The sequence below is a fragment of the Cyanistes caeruleus genome, chromosome 19 (genome assembly GCF_971803275.1).
Source record: "Cyanistes caeruleus chromosome 19, bCyaCae1.hap1.1, whole genome shotgun sequence".
In the NCBI taxonomy this organism is placed as follows: Eukaryota; Metazoa; Chordata; class Aves; order Passeriformes; family Paridae; genus Cyanistes; species Cyanistes caeruleus.
The window spans coordinates 5,795,791-5,814,925 of NC_141719.1; the positions used below are offsets into that span (position 1 = coordinate 5,795,791).

General features: G+C 53.3%; 1 protein-coding gene across 50 annotated transcripts in view; it reads left to right on the forward strand.

The window, feature by feature from the left end:
- The first annotated feature begins 1,188 nt into the window (after positions 1-1,188).
- Positions 1,189-19,135, forward strand: part of CACNA1G (calcium voltage-gated channel subunit alpha1 G) — a 145,615-nt gene continuing 127,668 nt past the window's right edge. For 24 of the 50 annotated variants that reach the window (XM_086857303.1, XM_086857314.1, XM_086857315.1 and 21 more), the window contains exon 1: positions 1,201-1,510. In XM_086857303.1, coding sequence (XP_086713429.1) covers positions 1,275-1,510 — 236 coding nt within the window. In that variant the 5' untranslated portion in view covers positions 1,201-1,274. Of the gene's footprint in view, positions 1,511-19,135 lie in introns of all 50 variants that reach the window. The other 26 variants (XM_086857285.1, XM_086857300.1, XM_086857301.1 and 23 more) reach the window with 5 other exon arrangements.

Consider the following 19,135-nt stretch of genomic DNA (forward strand, 5'->3'; position numbering starts at 1 on the left):
GCCGCGGCCGGGACTCGCACCGGCAGAGGGAGCTCCGGCCGCATCCTCCGAGCCGGGGCGAGCGGCTTCTCCCACGGCCGGGGGGCCACGGGTCCCCCTCCCCTCCTCGGGGCCAAGCCCCTCTGCGAGCCGCGGGCCGGGCTCGGCTCCCCGGAGGGCTCGGGACGGGATGGCCACGCTCGAGCAGCCGGGGACTGGGACGGGGGAACAGCGGTCCGTGAGCCACATGCACCGAGCCCGGTGCACGGTCTCCGCTCTCGGGCGGGGGAGGACGGGGCAGGAGGGAACCCCTGAGGACCCGCAGCAGGGCGAGCATCTCGTGCAAGGCTCAGGCAGCACTCGGGAGGGCTCCACACCGCCTCCTGCATCCCTCTCGGCACTTGGGCCCTGCCGGCCTTGCTCTCCTGGCGCTCTTGCCTCCCGCGAGAGACAGCGCCGGGCGCTCTCCCCCTTGGCCGGTCTCCCTCTCGCCTTGCCTCGGCTTCTCCCGGCGCTGCAGTGTCCCACCGGGGGTTTCCTCCGCCTAACGCGGCCGGGGGCTCCCCCGCTCTTCCCCTCGCCCGTCTCTCGGTGTCCCCGCTGTCGCCCCGCAGGGCAGGGGGTGCCCGGTGCCGGTGCCCGGGCGGGTGCGCCCCGTCCAGCCCCGCGGGGAGCGCGCTGCCCGTGCAGCTGTGCCCCGTGACGGACACGGGCCGCAGCCAATGGGGAGGCGCTGGGGGGCCGCGGGCGAGCCCCCATTGGCGGCGGGGGGAGGAGGAGCCGGGACTTGAAGTTGGAGTGAGGGATCCAGCTGTGCGGAGCGCTCGGCTCGGCGCGGCCGCCGCGGGAGCATCCTCCGCCGCCGCCCGTCCCCGGGGCGCCGGGCAGCATCCCCCCCCCGCCCCGGGCAGATGTTGGGGAGCGGAGGTGACAGGCAGAGCCGCTAAGGGCGGCCCGCCCCGCGGGTGGGGGCCAGCACCGGCAGCGGGGGCCGCCCCGCCGCCGCCTCCCTGCCCGCGACTCGGCCGGCTCGGGCCCCCGAAGGCACGGCGAGGAGGAGCTACGGAGCCCGCAGACGGCGGGGCAGGAGCAGGGGGGCGGCCCGGCCCGGGCCCCGGCGCGGGGCGAGGCGGTGGCTCGCCTGGCCATGCCACCCCGGCGCTGAAGCCGCCCCGGAGCTGAAGCCGCCCCGCCGCAGCCTCCAGCCCCCCGGCCCCGCCATGGCCGCGCCGCTCTAGGCGCCCCAGCGGCTCGCTCCGCGTCGCCCCGGTTCCCCCGGGGCCGCCGGCCGGAGGATGGACGAAGATGGACCTCGAGCGGCCGAGGAGGAGCCGGGCAGAGCCAAGACTTTCATCCGCCTTAATGACCTGTCCGGGGCCGGGGGCCACCTGGGGCCGGGGGACAGGGAGGCGGGCAGCGGAGACTCGGAGGCGGAGGCGCTGCCCTACCCAGCACTGGCCCCCGTCGTCTTTTTCTACCTGAGCCAGGAAAGCCGGCCGCGGAGCTGGTGCCTCCGGCTGGTCTGTAACCCGTATCCTTTGCAGGTGTTCGGCCCCGAGGTAAGCCCCCCGGGGCCTGCACGCACCCGGAGCGGCGGCAGGGCGGGGGACAGCTCCCGTCTGGAGCCCGCCGGGCGATGGGGAAGGAGCCGGGCTTTGGGAGGATCTGTCACCCGCCGGCCCTGGGGTAGCGGGGGGCACCCGGCGGAGCTCGCCCCCTGGCCGGTGCTCGGCCGGGAAGTTTTCCGCTCTGTTGCAGGGCTCGGCGGTCCGAGCCGTGCTCCCCTTGCCGGGCCGCAGTGCCGCGGCTCCCGCGGGCTTCAGCGCTCCGTTCTAGCGGGACTCGGAGCGGGAGCTGCTGGGGACCGCCCTCCGCGGGGATCGACCGGCTCTGCTCCTGCTCCCCAACACCCTGAGGGACCCTAACCCCGCTCTCTTGCCTTGTAGATCGGTTCTTCCTTCCTGACCCCGTTTCTTGCCCATTTTAGTCTCCCCGCTCCCTTGCCTGGGGGTTTGGGAGACGGGTGCAGTCTAGAGGGAGGCGGAGGTTTTGGGGGCTTGGGTTGCTGCCCAGCTCCAGGGTCCCTAAATAACTGCGGGTGCTCGAGGCCCGTTCTCGGTCCCGTTCTCTGCAGTCCCCCGGGGGATGCTCCTGGTTTGGAGGGGTCGGGGCAGGGTGGGGGGCACGCTCCCGCTGTGCATTGGCCAAGGGCAGCGGTTTGCCAGATCCTGGGGTGAGCCACAACCCCCCAAAGGCTTCTGATCTCCTTCCAAGCTCCCTGTCTGCTCTGGCACAGGCCGAGCTGCTTTAGTCAAGTTTAAGCTTTCAAAAGAAGGGGAGAGGAAAAAAAAAAAAAAAGAAAGAAAAAAAGAAATAGAGGAGACAGTAGAAAATTCTTTTCTTTCTACGGTCTTGATGTCTTTAAAGCTTTCCTTTGGAGCTGAGTTGCAACCAGCACATGGCTTGTAGCATTCAGAGTATTTTACCATCCCCAAATTCCAGTTTCATTTATTATTTGCAGAAATATAAGCCCGAGATGAAATAAAGTGAAGCGATGTTGGTTCCAGCAGGGGCTGGTCCAGCAGAGGCAGCCGCTTCCCGGGAAGTTCCCGCGTCTGTGCTGTGCTGGCACAAGCAGCAGGCAAGTAGGTCTGGGTAGCAGCCCCACGTCTGGAGGGTGAGAGGCTGTGCAGCAGCAAGGAGGACATGTTACATGGTACCAGAATACCCTGTGCTAATCCTTCTCCTCTCCTGGTGTGCGGGAACTGTTAGGGATTACATCTCAGCTGAGGTTGGTGTGCTTGGGAAGAGTGGTGAGGGTCTGCTGGAGTTGTGAATATCGTTTTGCTTGAGCTTCAGCAGTGATTTCTCTGATAAATAGGGTGCCTTCTCTCCTAAAATGTCCCCCAGGAGGGAAAAATCCAAGATTTCTCTTCCAGAGATTTCTCTTCTTTCAGTCATGAATACTCTCAGAACTCTTTCAGACCAGCTAAGCAGTTCAAAGCTGCCTTTATTTAAACATCTTAGGAAATCTTGCAACTTTTTGAAGCCTTCTGTTTTGGAAAGAAATATTAACAACAGGCTGCAAGTCAGTGTGTTCTTGTTGCCCACTATGACTAATAATATTTATGGTCGCTGGTTTAAATATGATTCCAAGTCTCTCTGTTAATTTTTTTTAAAATTTTTAATCTTTGAAATGGTGTTTTGAATCTGATGTTAACACCTGCACGTTTCTGTGTTTTCAGTAAAATCCCCCACCCCAGTAGTGCCTTGAAATGTGTTTTCTCCTCTATGGCTGCAAAAACAAGCTGATTAACTTTTGTCCTCGGAAAATTAGTGGTATTGTGGACACCTGCAAACATCACTGCAATCCAGGGATGAGCACTGAGTGCAGTCCCACTGGCTGGGATTTTTGTTACCAATTTTTCACTTGTTACTGACAGTGAAAGAATCTTGCTGGGAGTCCCGGGGCCACGAGGGTGATGCTGTGGATCTTTGTGTCATGTGGTTGCATGCAGCTGTTTGTTTTCAGGGTCACTGACCCAAAACTGGGGGAGTTTATTTAAAAACAACACAAAAAAAAAAAAAAAAAAAGCAGTCCAGCCTTTAGATGAAAGGAACACAGTAGCTACCTTGGTACCTGCACTGTGTCCCAACACTTGCTGGGCTGTTTAGCAGAGCATTGTCTTGCTCACCCCTTTGCCTCTCTACCACTCAGTGCTGGAGCTGAGCCTGCTCTTGTTTATATTTATACTTTTATTTTTTTTTCTTTAGTGTGGCAGTCCTTCTCAGGCTGTAATCTAGGAATCGTGCCCCAGTGTTAAAACCATGTAATCACGTTGCTGGAAAATCTTTGTTGCCAGCAGCTGCCCTGCAGAGGAGTGGCTGCTTTGGCTAACGTGGCTGGTGAATCCTGCCCCAGCTCTGGGGAGTCTGGAGCTTTCACTGCCTTCTGCCACTGTCTCAGGTGGATTTTTACCTTTCTGCATTGGCTCTTGCAGAAACTGGATGGGATGACTCTGGTTTGAGCTGTGCTTGTGGGGATGCAGAGCTTGGGGCTTTTCCAGGCAGATTTGTGGTGCTCTTATCTGACTGATAAAACTCACTGTTGATGGGGCATCAGGAGGAGGGGCAGGACCCACTCTTGCCCAGGAAGGATGGTTTGTACCCCTGAAGTGCAGCTGGAACTCCTGGGATTCTGCTCTGTGTCCCTGTCTAGGCAGTTTGTGTGGCTGGGTTAGGGGAGGGTGATGGCTGAGGTTCTGAGTATCCAGCAGGGATGCAAAGTCCTATTGAGGAGGTTATTTTTGAGGTCTTCTGCCATGTTTCTGTCTAGAGCATTCTCTGCCTGGACCAGGGGGCTTTTTCTCTTGCTGTCTGGAGCAGGGATGTGGGGTACTGTGTTGCTCTCCTGCTCCTCCTCCCCTTTAGGGCTAGAAAGAGGCAATGAAGTTTGTCCTGATCCAGCAATTTTCCAGAGCCTGAAACCTTGGGATTTTTAACTCTAAATATGGACCAGATGTACCAACCTGTATTTCCTGGCCACTCCATTGAGGTCTTTGAGTGAAAACCTCTCTGGGAGCCACGAGAACCTGAGAGGACAGGCCTGGATGACAGCCTGCATATTCTTTAGGGTGGAAGGTTCTTCCCTGGGTGAGAACTGCCTGGGTCAGGAGGGAAGAAGGAGCAGGGGACAAGTTTAGTTGTCACAGTGCTGGACCCACAGGCTCAGAGATGGGGAGGGCTGTGGCACATGCAGGGTGTCCTGGTGTGCTGGCAAGGCTGTGAGAGGAGAAGCTGGAGTCTCTGAGGGGGAGAAAAGAGGAGGCAAGCTGGTTACTTGACTTTCACTTGTAAAATGAAAGCACCATGAAGGATGGGAAGATGAAAGGGCTGTATCAGGGTCTTTGCCAGGCTGCTTCTCTGATCAGAGACAAGAAACGAGGCTATTTCTTGAGAGTTGTGGAGTGATTGAAGAGCAGGGATGGAGAAAGTGGGGAGGATGCTACCACTTGGCATTAAGAGATCTGAACAGAGAAATAACAGTGTAACTGAAAGGATCTGTGATATCTATTGTAGTACTGAAAGTGCCTCATCCCTCACGCCTGCCTGCCCGCAGAGCGCTGCTGCCTGGAGAGCAGCCTGTGTCAACGGGGCGCCACAAAACCCTGCTGGAAGGTGCAGCCATTCCTGGGGAGACATATCCAAATTGCCTGAAATCCTGGTTTTTTCCTCCTGGTTTGGAGGGTGAAGGGCAGCTCTGCAAATTCCCTCTCTGGGAAGGGGAGGCTTGGGTGATGCTGGGAGAGGTGCTCCCATCCCACCTGGGGGTTTGGGAATGGCTTTGGCAAAGAGACATATCTTGATCTGGTCACAGAAATCAGCCCTGCCTTCTGTCTGCAGTAAATCAGAGAGGATTCTTCCAGCAGCTGCCTCGCATGGCTCTGCTCACTCCCCAGCAGGGAGAGGTGGGTGACCAAAGCTGGGTCCTGGAGAGTGCTGATTGACCCCAACTCCTGCTGGAAGTTGCAGGTGCCCAGACACCTCCAGGAATGGGTCTGGAACCCCCAGGGCTTCATGGTGAGATCTGCACCAGGCTGGCTCACAGGATGGCTGGAGCTGCTGTGCTGGAATATGGTTCTTCATGGGAGGCAGCACTGGTCCCTCTGAGGGCACTGTCAGCCCCTGCTGAGCTCACCCTGAGCTCTGTGCTCGTCTGGCTCCTCCAGCTCTTCAGCAAGGGCATGTCTGTGTGTCTGACTGCACCAGAGCTGGGATCCCCCTGCCTGCTGGGGATGGGACCTGAGGCTGCTGAGCTGGGCTGTGCTTTGGGCTCCCCAGCCCCAGCAGTGCTCCCCAGTAGCCCTTCTCATGGGAATGCAAGTGCAACTCCTGTCACCTTGTGGGAGACTGGGGTGTCCTCACCCCCTCCTCAGCCATGGCAGCTCATGGGGAGAGCCAAGCACTGCTTGTGCTGCTCTTTGAAGAGTTCAGTGTGATGCAGGGTTAAAAATATATTTTTTTGTTATCAAAAGGGTGTGTTTTTGGGGCAAGTGCACGTGGTGTCCTTACACTTCTATACATTTGTTCCAGCCTCACTTCTGAGTTTAACAAAGCAAAACGCTTTGATTTGACAGTTCAGACCTGAAATTGATCTTGTTTTCATTAAAAAAAAAAGCCCACAAAGGAGCCAGAATCCATTTGCTTCACCTGTGTCTGATCCATCCCAGGGGACCTGAGCTTGTTTCTCTCCCGTGACCCAGTTCACCAGCTGGTGCCTCCCGCCCCTACCTGGACAGATGGAATTTCTCCCGCTGTGGCTAAGCTTCTGCTGTCTGTGTTCCCCTTCCCTGGCTCCTGGGGAGAAAAGAAACCTGACTTATCTGGCTGGTGCCTGGCTGAGGGGTCTCCCACAGCCTCTTGGCCCTCCCGGCTGGGGTGGAGCATCCTGCTGCTCCCAGGGCAGGAGCTGGAGCTTCCCTGCCAGCTCATGCATGACCATCTCCACCCATCACCTTTTAACAAGGGCAGCACAGGGGTGCTGTGCTGTGGTTATTCCCCTCCTCCCAGGAGATGAATAACTGCAAATCCTCTTCCCTGCTGTTCACAAACCCTTCGGGAGCTCAGCGGGAGCAGCAGGCGGTGTTCACTTTCCAGAGCTGGGCGCAGTGGCCAGCATTCCTCTCATCCTTGCCTCCCTGGAAGAGCCAGGAGCAGCTTAATCCTAATCTAGGTGACCCCTTATCTCAGCAGCAATCTCTGGACACATCCATCGCCCGGCCCTGCCGGCAGCCAGGCGCTTCCTTTGCTCCCTGCCTATGTTTTTGAAGGAGATTCTTCTGTGAGTTCCCCCTTCCAGGCTGTTGTGTCACATCTGGAAGTTTGTGTAGGAGTTTATCCAAGTGCTGGAGTACAGCGCAGCTTTTTCTCATTTAAAAATCATAGGCTGGCATTTTGAAGCGGGCTGGGGTGGGGTGGAGGGGGAGGGAAGGGGAGAGAGGGAAGCTGTCTGCCAAAAAGGAGATTGGAGCAGAGGAATCGTAATGACTTCCAGAAGTTTTCTTTCTTTTCTCTTCTTTCTTTTATTTTCTTTCTCTCCTTCCTTCCTTCCTTCCTTCCTTCCTTCCTTCCTTCCTTCCTTCCTTCCTTCCTTCCTTCCTTCCTTCCTTCCTTCCTTCCTTCCTTCCTTCCTTCCTTCCTTCCTTCCTTCCTTCCTTCCTTCCTTCCTTCCTTCCTTCCTTCCTTCCTTCCTTCCTTCCTTCCTTCCTTCCTTCCTTCCTTCCTTCCTTCCTTCCTTCCTTCCTTCCTTCCTTCCTTCCTTCCATCCATCCATCCATCCATCCATCCATCCATCCATCCCGGAAATCCATCTCACTTTGCTCCCATCTGGGGTGTGGGAGCATCTCTGGAGACGCTTGGTATCAGTTCACAGAATATTCTGAGCTGGAAGAGACACGTGGAACACTGACTCCATCTCTTCAGTGGATGGTCCATAGGGGGTTACTTTTCACCTGGGGCCATCAGGAGATCCCAGCTCTGCCCAGCCCCTGGTGCCCAGGACAGGGGGAAGACAGGCAGGTGTGGGGATGGGCTTGGGTCACCCCAGCTGCCGCTCATCCATGGGGTGATGTCTCCCATCACACTCCCTGCTCTCAGTTTGATCGGCTTTTGTGTTCTCTGCCCTGTTCAGTACTGAAGGCTGTTGGAGCCAGTCTGGAAATGCCCAGATTTTATGATGCACAGAAAATTTTCTGCTTTCTTCTCCCCCTGTACTCCCTGCAGAAGTTTTGTCATCATGCTGAAAAATGCTGCTTTCTCATTTTTATTTCAAACTCTTTTTGATTTTGTTTTTTTTTTCCCCATTCTGAACGGACCAAGTTTCAGATTATTCCAAGTTCCCTGCCCAGGTTTCTCTCAACTTTCCTTTTTTGAAATACTGTTTTGCTGTAAGGGAGCAAAATCTTTGGCCAAAATGAACCTCCCTGATGGCTTTTTCACTTGGATCATGAAATCATTTTCCCTTGGCAGAGGACCCATGGGGAGCCTTTGCCCCCGGCAGCTTTGCTGGCTGGGAGTCAAGTCTGAGGGAACAGGGATTTCCTTGGGGAACTGTGGAAGGAGCATCCAGAGTCAGGTTGGGAGGGCTTTGAAGCTTCATGGTGGTTTAGAGAGGGTTGAATTTCCTAGTTAATTAGGAGGCCTAAGTGTTTCTGGGTTTGTTATGAGGCCAGATCGTGGCTTTCCCTTCCCTGGTGCCTTGGCTGTCTGCTGAGCAACCTAGATGTGAAATATTCCCTTTGGATGGTGACACATGCAGAGGTTTCCCCCAACCTGGGTTCATTTGGCCTTGGCTTTCTCCAGCCTTGGCCTCTCACCCGAATCTGGTCTGGTGCTAAGAAATAAAACCCAAAAAAAAACCCAAAAGAAAACAAAAAGGGAGGAAATTCTTATGGTTTTGTATAACAGAGTGAGTAACGACTGGTTTTGCTTTGGGATGCTCTCACATCTGCTTCCTACCAAAGCCCCAGCAAAGAAGCTTCGAGCAGACGGAAAAAAACCCACATTTTTCAGGCTGAATGTTTGCAGAGAGAAGCTTTGAGGCTCGCTCTGTGTGCTGGCTGCCGTGCTGCTGGTTAGTGCCTTACGGGAAAGGGGCTGCTGGGGTGCCAGGAGCAGCATCCCGTGCCTGAGATGTGGCATGGACAGGCAGGTCCTGGCAGGGAGCTGTGGCCGTGCACACGTGTGTGGGACTGGGACGTGCCCATGACTCAGCCCTCAGAAGTTCATCGGTTTAGTCACAAGAAGATGGAAATTGTCTATTGGTTTGGCTCCTGTGCCTGAAATGTTGTTTTGGTTGGGATTTTTAGCGTGTTTCCTAGGCTCAAGGGACTGGCAGCTGTTTGGTGTTGGGATTTTTTTGTCACCCCTGTCATCCCAGTTTTCTCTCTCTCTCTCTCTGCCAGGATGCAAAATCCAAGGATGAGGACAGGAGAGGGCTGAAAATGGGAACAAAACGCTAAACAGGTGATGGCTGAGAGCTGGGAGCTTGGCACAGATGACCTTATAAAGAAAAGGGGATTTATTTACTGTAATCCAGGTGCTAGCCCCACACTTACAGGGTTTCTGCTGCAAAGCATCCTTACATTTATCTCTAGTTTGGTTCTCTTCCAAGAGGTTTCCCCTCGTGCATCCACCGAACCAGCTTCAAGATGCTCCCTGACCCTGGGGGCTGAAGGCAAACCCACACAGCCAGCAGCAGTGGAGCTGCCAAGGGGACTCACAGAGATTCACCCACCTTGGCAGCCCAGCCTCCCCCTGGGGGTTTTGTGCCTCCAGGATTTCCTGTGATTCATACCTTAATCAGGTCAGGTTTCACAGTCCCTCCTCCTGTGTTACTGACTGCCTCTGTGCTCCCTCCTGAGATGCTGGTGGCCAGAGCAGCCCAAGGCAGAGCCCTCCCCTGCCCAGATGGCAAAGAGGGCTTGTTAATGATTTGTTAATTCAATTAGAAAGTGCTCGTTAACCATGGTGAGGCTGAAGCCGCCTTCTGGAGGGCAGGGCTCGCCCCCATGCCTGTGACTCCTGCTGCCAAAACATTTATTTGGTGTTAAGCTGCCAGCCACACTATGCAAATAAAGATGTTAATCATGAATAATGTTCATTTTTAGCTCTGGGTTGAGATTGGATTTGGGAAGAGCCCTGCTCTGGGAGGGGAGAAGGTGGTGGGAGCCCTGCTGTGGGTGGGTGTGCAGCTCCCAGGGCCAGGTTGCCTGGATTCTGTGGAAGGGAACAAATGTCTCTGCTCCTGCTTGACCCCAGGGTCTGTAGGAATAAAATGTTCCTTCTGTGGGTGAAAGAGGTTTCTAAATGCATTTGATGGGCTGCTTTTAAACCAGCCTCCTCCACATCAGTGCTAATAACACAAATCCCAGGTCTGGGCTGGTGGTCCCTGTGCCTGTGTTGGGTGTAAAATGTCTTTAATTTGGGAACCATCATCTCTAGATAGCCTGGCTGTAGCAATTCTACCTTAATGGGAAAAAGCAAACTCCAGTAAGAATGATAAATAACGGAGCCCTCTGATGCTCCATTGAATTAATGTTTATCCGGGCAGATAGGGAGGAAAGGAATTAATTTAATATCTGACTTGTAACTGCTACTGTATGTGATTATTGACTTATCTTGCTTTGGAGGGCCATAAATATGTCTCGGGATATACCCCTGAGACCATAATCTGCTCAGGATCGCTGTGCAGGTCTGTCTCTGATGTTCCTTCAGAGATTCATCCTGACTTCCAGGGTCAAAAATCCAAATTCCTCTGACAAAGGACCCAGCCACGTGTGGAGGGCAATGTGTTTGCACTATATGGCAAGCATACAGCATAAATCTTGAAGGTCTCTGCCTCATATAAATTGCTTTATTGTTTGTGATCGATGGCTGGCTCAGCATTGCAGGGTATGAAACCTGATTCAGCTCAGAGGGGAGGTACAGGTGAAACTTCTTAGCTCTGGAATTGGGATGGATCACAGCTGATCCATCTGTGGATCCTGGATGGAGGATTATACTCTTATCTGGAGCTGGAGCCTCATACTCTTATCCACCGCCTTTCTCCCTGTGCCTGGGATTTTGTGTCCCTTAGGCAGTTGTTTGGGGGTTAAGGATGGCTTGGGGAGGTAAGATGGGCCTCTCAGCCTGCCCTTCAGTAGCCCTGGCCCAGGGCTTTGGGTATCCACGAGCCTGGGGAGAGGGGTGAGCTCTTCCCTTTCGGCCTTTGATGCTGCCTGGCTGCTCCTGTTGGTGACCCAGTGGATGTGAGCTGAGCCAGGCACCCCAAACCATGCTGGCCATGGGGGAGGCACAGGGCATCCACAGCTCAGTGTGCTCGGTGTCCTGGGGCTCGCTACCCACACGTGTGTGGTGCACACAGGGTTTGGGAACTGCTGGATGGTGGCAGCAAGGGACAAGCTGACCTGCCATGGTCCCTCCATGAAGCTGAGCTGGAGCATCCCTGTGTGGCCGAGCTGTGGCAGGATGTCCTTCCTCTAGCTGAGGTGGATGTTTCCACCTCTTGGCCTCTGTTCTGTGTAGGGGATAACTCTCTGCCTTTGTGACTCCCCTTTCAGCAGTGCATGCTCACCCCACTTTCTGGCACAGCCAGTGTTAGTGCAGGAGTCTCCAGGCTGTGAGTGATACTCCGAGCCCCCAACTCTCCTCTTCCTCTCACCCATTTCTTCAGGCCCTGCTGCCTGGATGGGGCATTGCTGTGGTGAGGGTATTTTTCAGGATGCTTCTGTTTTATCCTCCATCCTGTCCCTTAGGATGGTGCACATCCTGCCCCACAGCAGCCCCCTGCAGACACCAACACGCTGCTCCCATGGGAGCAATTTCCCCTGCTGTGGGCAAATCACAGCCCCTTCTTCAGGAACTGGTCATGGCAGCAGTGCAGGGGAATCCTGTTTCCAGGAAAAGCAGAGCAGAGGAGCCCAAGGCCAGCACGGGGTACCCACAAGTGAGGGTGGAGACACATCTGCCTTCATCTCAATAAATGGGCTCTGGCTCCTCCAGCAGTGATGTTCACATCTCAGCTGGGTTCTGGGCTTGGCTTTGTGCTGGGCTTTGTTTTCTCTTTTCTTGGAGCCCCATGAAGCCAGGCTGTCTCAGCTCTGGCAGCTCAGAGGGCTGAGCAAGTGGGGGTCAAGCTACAGATCTTGTGGTGAACTGGGGGACAAAAGGAAAGTGCTTTGCATTGCCTCCCTTCCCCCCCAGTCTCCCCCTTTCATCTGCTGAACACCTTAATTTTTTTCACCTTTTTTTTATTTTTGTTTGTTTGGTGTTTTGTTTTGTTTTGCTTTGCTTTGCTTTGTTTTGTTTTTGCCTGGATTTTGCATGGGGGACAGGCTGGAGGTTGGGGGGAGGTGGGGGGGGGGGGTTGTGCACTGAATCTATTCAAGGAGTTGTGATCTCTGCATTTCATTTTGCAGTTCAGCTGGAAAGATCTCGTTTCCAAATACACCCACACACAGGCACAGCAAGAGAGGAGAGCGCAGGAGAGGGAGGGAGCTACTCAAGGGGGATGGGGCAGCATGGGCAGGGCTGAGGGCCATGGCATGGGCACTGGGAGCCTTGGAAAATCTGCCTGGGAATGGTCCACAGCCTTTATCCAAGGACAGGATAAAGGCTTCTCTGCCTTCTATCTCAAGGCCATGCAGGTGCTTGGCTGCCCTGTGAGTGCCTGGCTGCTTGGTCCAGAGCAAAGAGGGGCTGAGAGGAGCAAAGGTCCCTGAGCAGAGCCCTTGGCCCGAGCCTGACAGTGTCCCTGAGAGCCTCTGAGGGGACTGTAGGGCAGTTTAGAATTGCCCACAGTGCATGTTTGTGTGTGTGTGTGTACATACACTTGTCCCCATCACAGGCTGAGCAGAGCCCAGGACACGGCTGCACTGTGGTGCTTCAGCAATGGAAGAAGAGCAAAGGCACAGAAAGAAGTCACAAATCTCCTCTTCCAGTGACCTTCAGGCCAAGATCATCTTGTTTGGAGTGATTCCTTTAGTCTGTAAGTCCCTATCCACACTCCTCCAAGGCCTTCCTTGCCAGCTGTGCTCTGACTCCAGCTCTTGGGCTCTGGAGGAGCTGGTGGTAGTGTGGCTGCATCCTGCATCTCCCAGTGCTGTCAGGGATGGGGTTAGTGGAAAGCAAATGAACCTTCACCCTGGTGGGCATCTAAATGTGCAGCAGAGGGTAAAAGTGAGGAGCTGAGCAGGTGGGGACTTGGTAGTGGTAGAAGGTTTTTGGGAGACACCTTAGTCTGCCTAAGCTGGGAGCCGACAGCAATGCTGCCTCTACATCAGTGTGCCAGGGCAGTGTGAGGGCAGTTACCTGAGCCCCCAGATCTGGATCCTTCCCTGGCTCCAGGGTGTTGGAGCAGCTTGGGGTGCTGGGGTACTGCCACAGGTACCTGCACACCCACCCAGCCTCCCCTGAGGCCCCTTGGGTGGATGCTGGTGGCCTGTCTCAAGCTCAGCCCCCGCACTCCGAGTCCTTCCATCACCCCTTCGGGTCAATGTGTGATTTTTTCCATCGCTCTGAAGCCACTGAGCTCATACAACAATATTCCCTGGGCCAACACCACTCCTTTTTGAAGTTCCTTGTTTTGGTATTCCTCAAGCTCTGTATCCTCAGGCATGTAACACAACACCCCTTGGCGCTGGAGGCTTTTCCCAACGCTGTGGCTTTGGTTATCCCCCACATCCTGCTGCCAGGTGAAACCACTGCCCCGTCCCTGAGCTGCTGCTGGTGGATGCCATCACCTCCCTAACTCATCACAAGGCTTAAAAGGTGATAAAATAAGCTCCTTTGGCCACCTTGGCAAGCTGCAGCATGCCACCAGTGGAAAGGCAGCTGCTGGAGCGTGCTCGGGGCCGTGTTTGTCTTAGCCAGCGGCCACAAGTTGAGCCGGGGCTGTGCCAAGCAGTGAAAATGCCAGAGCAGTGAGTTTATCCCACGATGTTTGATTTGTGGTCATGGTGGAAGCCGGGTCGGGAGTGACAGCGGAGGATGCAGCAGAAAAGAGCAATTTCGAGACAGTCACAAAAACATCTCATGGTGCTAAAAGTTGGGATTTTTTCCTTTGTTTTTCCTCCCCCACTCCTGGCCGTGCTGGCGGTGAGGTGAAGTTTATGGGAGAAATAGCGCAGTTCTGGGAAATATTTTGCCTCTCTTGTATTGTTGAATTTTATTTTCTTTTTCTGGCAGCAGATGAAGGGAACGGGAACACAAACAGCTTGGCTGGTGGGGTATTGGTCCAGAATCAGCCTGGCAGCGAGAGGCTGCTTTGCTGGGGACAGAAAATACTCGAAAGCGGATGGGGTTTTCATTGTTTTCATTCCTCTCCCTTTCTGTCCCTGTGCTCAGCTGGCTCTTAGGATGCTGTTAAATGAGGGGTGAACACATCCTGCTGTTAAGGCAAGCATGTGCGTTGATGCTCCTGGCCTCCTGTCTGTTTTCACTGATTAAAATCTTAAATTCTTCCATTTTTTACAAGATTTTGGGTTTCTGTGCCGAGCTGGAGGGTCTCTATGGCAACAGCTACAGGCAATTTTTTTTTTCTGTAATCCTTTTTGGGTTTTTTTGGAAGATGGGGGAAAGAGGATGAGTGTCTAGTGCTGGAGCATCAATAACTACTTGAATACCCCAAATATTTGAGGTGGTGAGTGCTGGGAGAGAAATTGAATTGAAATACAGAATTGCTTCATGCCCATGAATCCAAATGCCTGGGCCCTCACTGGACATGTCTCCCCTCTGCTATTTATAGTGTTTTTTAATTGTGGAGAGTGCAGGGTCCCATCCACCCCCACCTCCATCCCAGCCCAAGGCCAGGGGCTTCCCACTTGGGTCTGTCATTTCTGGAGGAGTTTAGAGCCATTCTTGGAGTGTGATTGCTGCAGCATTTTAAGACACAATTAAAACCTGAGCCTTTTAGGAAAAGTTGCAGCATGTAATAGAAAGGAAACCAGCTGGGCTAGATTGAAGCATAATAGGTTTTGGGAGTAATTTTTAGAATCCTGTACTGTAGTTCTTTCTAGAAAGATACTATACAATTTAATAACATGTTATATTCCTATATGTTATATTTAAATCATCCTATAGTATTGTGTGGGAGGAATCTAATTTTCCACTATAGGGTAATATACCTTTCTGTAGGTTTTTGGTTGTGGTGTTTTTTGGGTTTTTTTTTATTTTTTTAAAATTTTGGTCCATTCGAGTTAAATGAAAAAAATACATCCTTCCTAGAAAATCTAACAGAATGATGAGAAAATAATACCCTTTATTTAAAACAGCATGTGAGTATTTTCCATAAGAGTTTATATAGCTGCATAAAAACCCATTTAGGGCCTGTTGGGGAGGTGATTTGAGACAGGATGGAGATGGGTTCAGATGCTGCCCTAGCCAAGCAGTGTAGGGGCTCTGAAATGGGGCCTGTGACTGTCTAAAGGGGGAAAAATTAAAAAGAAATAAAACCCAGGACTTTCTTGCATCCTTATTTTCACTCCAGGATGTAGTTAGAAAGATGATAGAGTGGTGGGTGCAGGGCTGTGGCACGAACTGCTGGAACAGGGTGAGACTGGGGGCTGGATCTTGTGCCAGGGGCTGGAGGAAGGATCAAGGAGTTCTCCATGCTTGGAAAAATGGGCTCTGGAAGTAGCAGGCAGGAGCTGTGCCACCCTGAGTGGCTGAGGGAGGCAGGAGGGTGATCCACAGCAGGGCAGACAATGCACTTGTCTGTGTTTTTGCAGCACTGCCTTGTCTGTAAGGGCTGAGTTCTGTCGTGGTTTTGCCTGGTGACACACGGGTTTGGCCAGACCAAATCCACCATACAAAGTGGGGCAAAGATTCTCTGTGCCACGCTGGTGGGCAGGTGGGACAGAGCTCAGTGGTCAGATGGCAACCTGGGCCCTTCTGAGTGCTTACCCTGCTCTGTGGGGTCTGTGTCAGCCCTAAGGAAAATCCCCTGGCTGGCATGCTCTGCTCACTTGTGGAGAAGGCACTTTCCCATGGGCTGGGGCACGTGTGGTTCTCCATGGGAAAGTGCAGGACTGGGCTGCCTCTGCAGCTTAGCCTGGAGCTGCCCATCCCTGCGGTGTCAGGAACCTGCACAGCCAGGTCCCCACTGGCATCCTGGGGAGCTGCTGCCATCCCAGAGACAGAGAAAGGGAAGGTGCTGGCCTTGGTCCTTCCAGGTCCCCAGAGGACAAGCACCTTTTAATAGCCATGGCAACTAATAAGCCCTGCGTGGTGACAGCCCTGCTGTCTCCATGGAAACGGGCCGGGTATCACATAGCAACATGTGCCTCACGTACCCATGGAAACGGCCCGGTAGCTTTTTAGCATCCTCTGTTAGATCTCTGCTCTGGGAGGTGGTGGTGGGGTTTATCCTGAGGTGAACCCACCGCTGCAGGGAGGTGGGGCTGGGGAGGAACTGGGGAGGAGGGTCCCCAGAGCTGCAGGAAACCGGGAGCTTTATGGGAATCAGGCACGTAAGGTGCCCTGGGGGCAGTCCAGTCGGGTCTTCCCTGGCTGATGAAGATTTGGAAGGTGCTTGCTATCCAGTTTTTGTCTTCTCCATGTCAGCAGCAGGACTTGGGGGGGAGGGGGTTGCAAAATATTTTGAATTTGGGTCTGATGGGCTTTGGGTTACTGAAGGAGAAGAAATATAAAAGATGCTCAGGGCTGGAGGGCTGGAAAGCGCCTCACCACAGGCAGAACGGAGTCACAGTAGGATGCTCCCAGCTAGGTTTTCTTTGTGGTTTCTGGAGTCACCTCATCCTCAAGCTGGGGTTTCCCAAGCCACTAAAAATGAGGTGTAGAGGCTGGAAGTGCCCCTCCTCAGTGGACAACACTCAGCAAGGGGGTGGCAGCAGGACAGACACTGCCTCTCCATGCAGCCCCTGCCATTCTTTGCTCAGCAGCTCATTAACCAGCCTGTGCTGTTACAGGTTAATTAAGGTTTGTAGCTGGCAAGTGTGAAGGGTTTGCTGGGGTCACACTGTGATGAGGTTCATGTAAAACACTGTTTTATATATCATCATAGATATCGAGTTGCCTACACGTGCTGGGTGCAGCAATTGCTCTGAACCGCTGTAGCAAATGCAGCCCTCCCCAGATTTATCCCCTAAGAGGCTGAAAATTTTAGGAATTCATTTATTTGGAGCCAGTGGAGCATTTCTTGAAAATGTGCTTCTTCCCCCATTGTTGCAATGTGTTTTTAATGGGAAGCCTGCATAGACACTTTGGAATATCCCTGGTTTCTGTAAACATTCATGTGAATAATGGATAGGTTTGGGAAGGTTTACAGGTTTGGTGTTTTAAAAAGCTGTGAGCTGAGCTGGTTAATGTTTTTTTTAAATTTTTTTAAAAATTTTTTTGGTGAACTTTCAGACCTGTGTGTTGTCTCTTATTTATTTTTTTTTTTTCTCACAGCTTTTGCTTGGTCTGTGGGGGGCTGGGAGATGTCTTTAGGTGCCACCTTCAGCAATGTCCAAATCCCACAGTTGTTCTGGGGAATGGGAGCTCTGACTTTGCTCAAGTGCTTTTTTGAGTGAACTGGATAACCAGAAAATTTTGGAATTTTCCCTGTGGTTTGTGTGTTATGGGAAGATAAATGTGAGTCCAGAGCAGGTGCTGTGGGGGAGGTGTTTTCTGTGAGAAAGTTTGGGGTTGTGGGTCCATCCTGGCCAGACATAAAATTGGTGCCACAATAAGATGAACATTAAAACTGGAAAATCAGTGCTGAAGCTCTTCTGGGTGTTGGGGCTGGCAGCAGAGACACCTCTCTGGTTGTGCTGTGCCCTGATTGATGATCTCAGGCAATTTACTCAGCATAACTCAGCAGAATAACTCAGCAGAAAGCTGATTAAATAAACAAATTGTGATATCATTTCCAACTATCGGGCTTCTTACCCCCACAAGTAAGGGATGGGATTTAGCCCTGGGGTTCAGCAGGTACCCCCATACCAGAGCTGCCCCCTCTGGCTCCCTGGTGCTGGAATGGCTGATCCTGGAGCATGCAGGAGGCTCGGTGATAACAGCCTGGAGGAGGGTTACAGCCTGCTCAGAGAGGTTTAATTAAATCTGAAATCCCGGCTGTTTCCTCCTGGGCTTTGGCTTGGGATGCCATGGGTAGGGAATCAGTGAAAGGAAATAAAGATAATTAGAGCAGCTTCAAGGGCTGTTGTAGTCCTGGTGAGTGGGGGGCTGGAGGCTGGGTGGGCTGCAGAGGCTGAGCTGTGGTGCTCCTTTGGGATGTGCAGGGCATGGATGGGATCACTCCCAGGGAAAGGCTGAGCTACCACTCCAGCTGAGTGCTGTCCAAATCAGGGATTTGTTCAGACACAGAGCTCAGAGCTGGCAGTCCCATCTCCTAAACCCCCTAAGTGACTGGGCAGGGCTGAGCCAGCAGCAAACATCCCCTGCAGTGGGTGTCTGTTCCCCCCATGTTTTAGGGACCTGCTTATTAAGGCTGTGAAGAGCCTGGCTATAAATGAGATACAAATGTACCGTTAACACCACATCTCCCTAAGGCCAATATAGATATTCTGGTATTTAAACTAGCAGAGCCAAGGGGAAGGAGCCAGCAGAGGGGAAAAAAAAAGAGGAAAAAAGGAAAAGTGGCTCTAATTGAGGTCAGTGTTTGAACAGTGAAGGCCAATTAATGCTCCTGAATCAATAGGTCTGGGTGACTGAGCTAACATATCCCCACTAAGGGCTGGGACAGGCTGGGAGCTGGCCTGGGGTGAGCTGCTGCTGTGGTGGAGGTTTCAGTGTTGGCAGAGACTTCACTGTTGACAGAAGTTTTGGTGTTGGCAGAATTCTTGGCAGCCCTGAAGGATGCTCTGGGCTGAAGCTGGTGTTTGGCTGTCGAGGGCACTGATGGGCAGCTCCTTCTGCCTCCAGCCTCGTGTGAACCTGTGGAAATCTACTTACACCCCCAAACCATGGTCCCTACCCTGCTACACTCCCATCACCAGTTCTTCAGGCTGGAGTAGATTAGTCTGGGGGTGAGGGGGGATAAAGATTCCCAGCCAGGAAAGGTGGGGTGCAGCCAGGGTGCTAAGCAGTGCTCCCCACACACGTTCCCATCGGGTTGGAGCTGTGGACATACCTCACCTCACTTTTTGGCCAGCTCAGCCTTTCCAGGGTGGTGGCTTAGCAAATGCCCAGCATTCCCAGACTCACATTTTTATTCTCCTTTATTGCTCTTCCAAGAAAACCCATGTGTGCATGGGGAGAAGGGATTATCACGTTAGTGTTAAATACCCTGAGGGAAGGTGGGGAGCGTGCGTTGTTTTTCCTGGTCTATCTCCCAAGGACAGCCGGGCTGAGCAGCAGCATGTGCTTGTGTAATGTGGCACCCATGGGTGCAGCCGTGCTGGGCAGCACAGTGTGGAGGCAGCCAGCGCTTCCCCGGGGAGTCTGCACTCCCAGCAGGCAGGAGAGCGCAGCAGATAGGAGAAAAAAAATCGTTGTTGTTATTATTCCATGAATTTTATACACTGAACTTGATGCATGTGGCAGATGAGATGATTTGCCTCCAGGCAGACAGGAAAAGCGACGTGAGGCAGGATCTGTTTTGGCAATCCTGGCTCTTGAACGTGAGATGGAATCT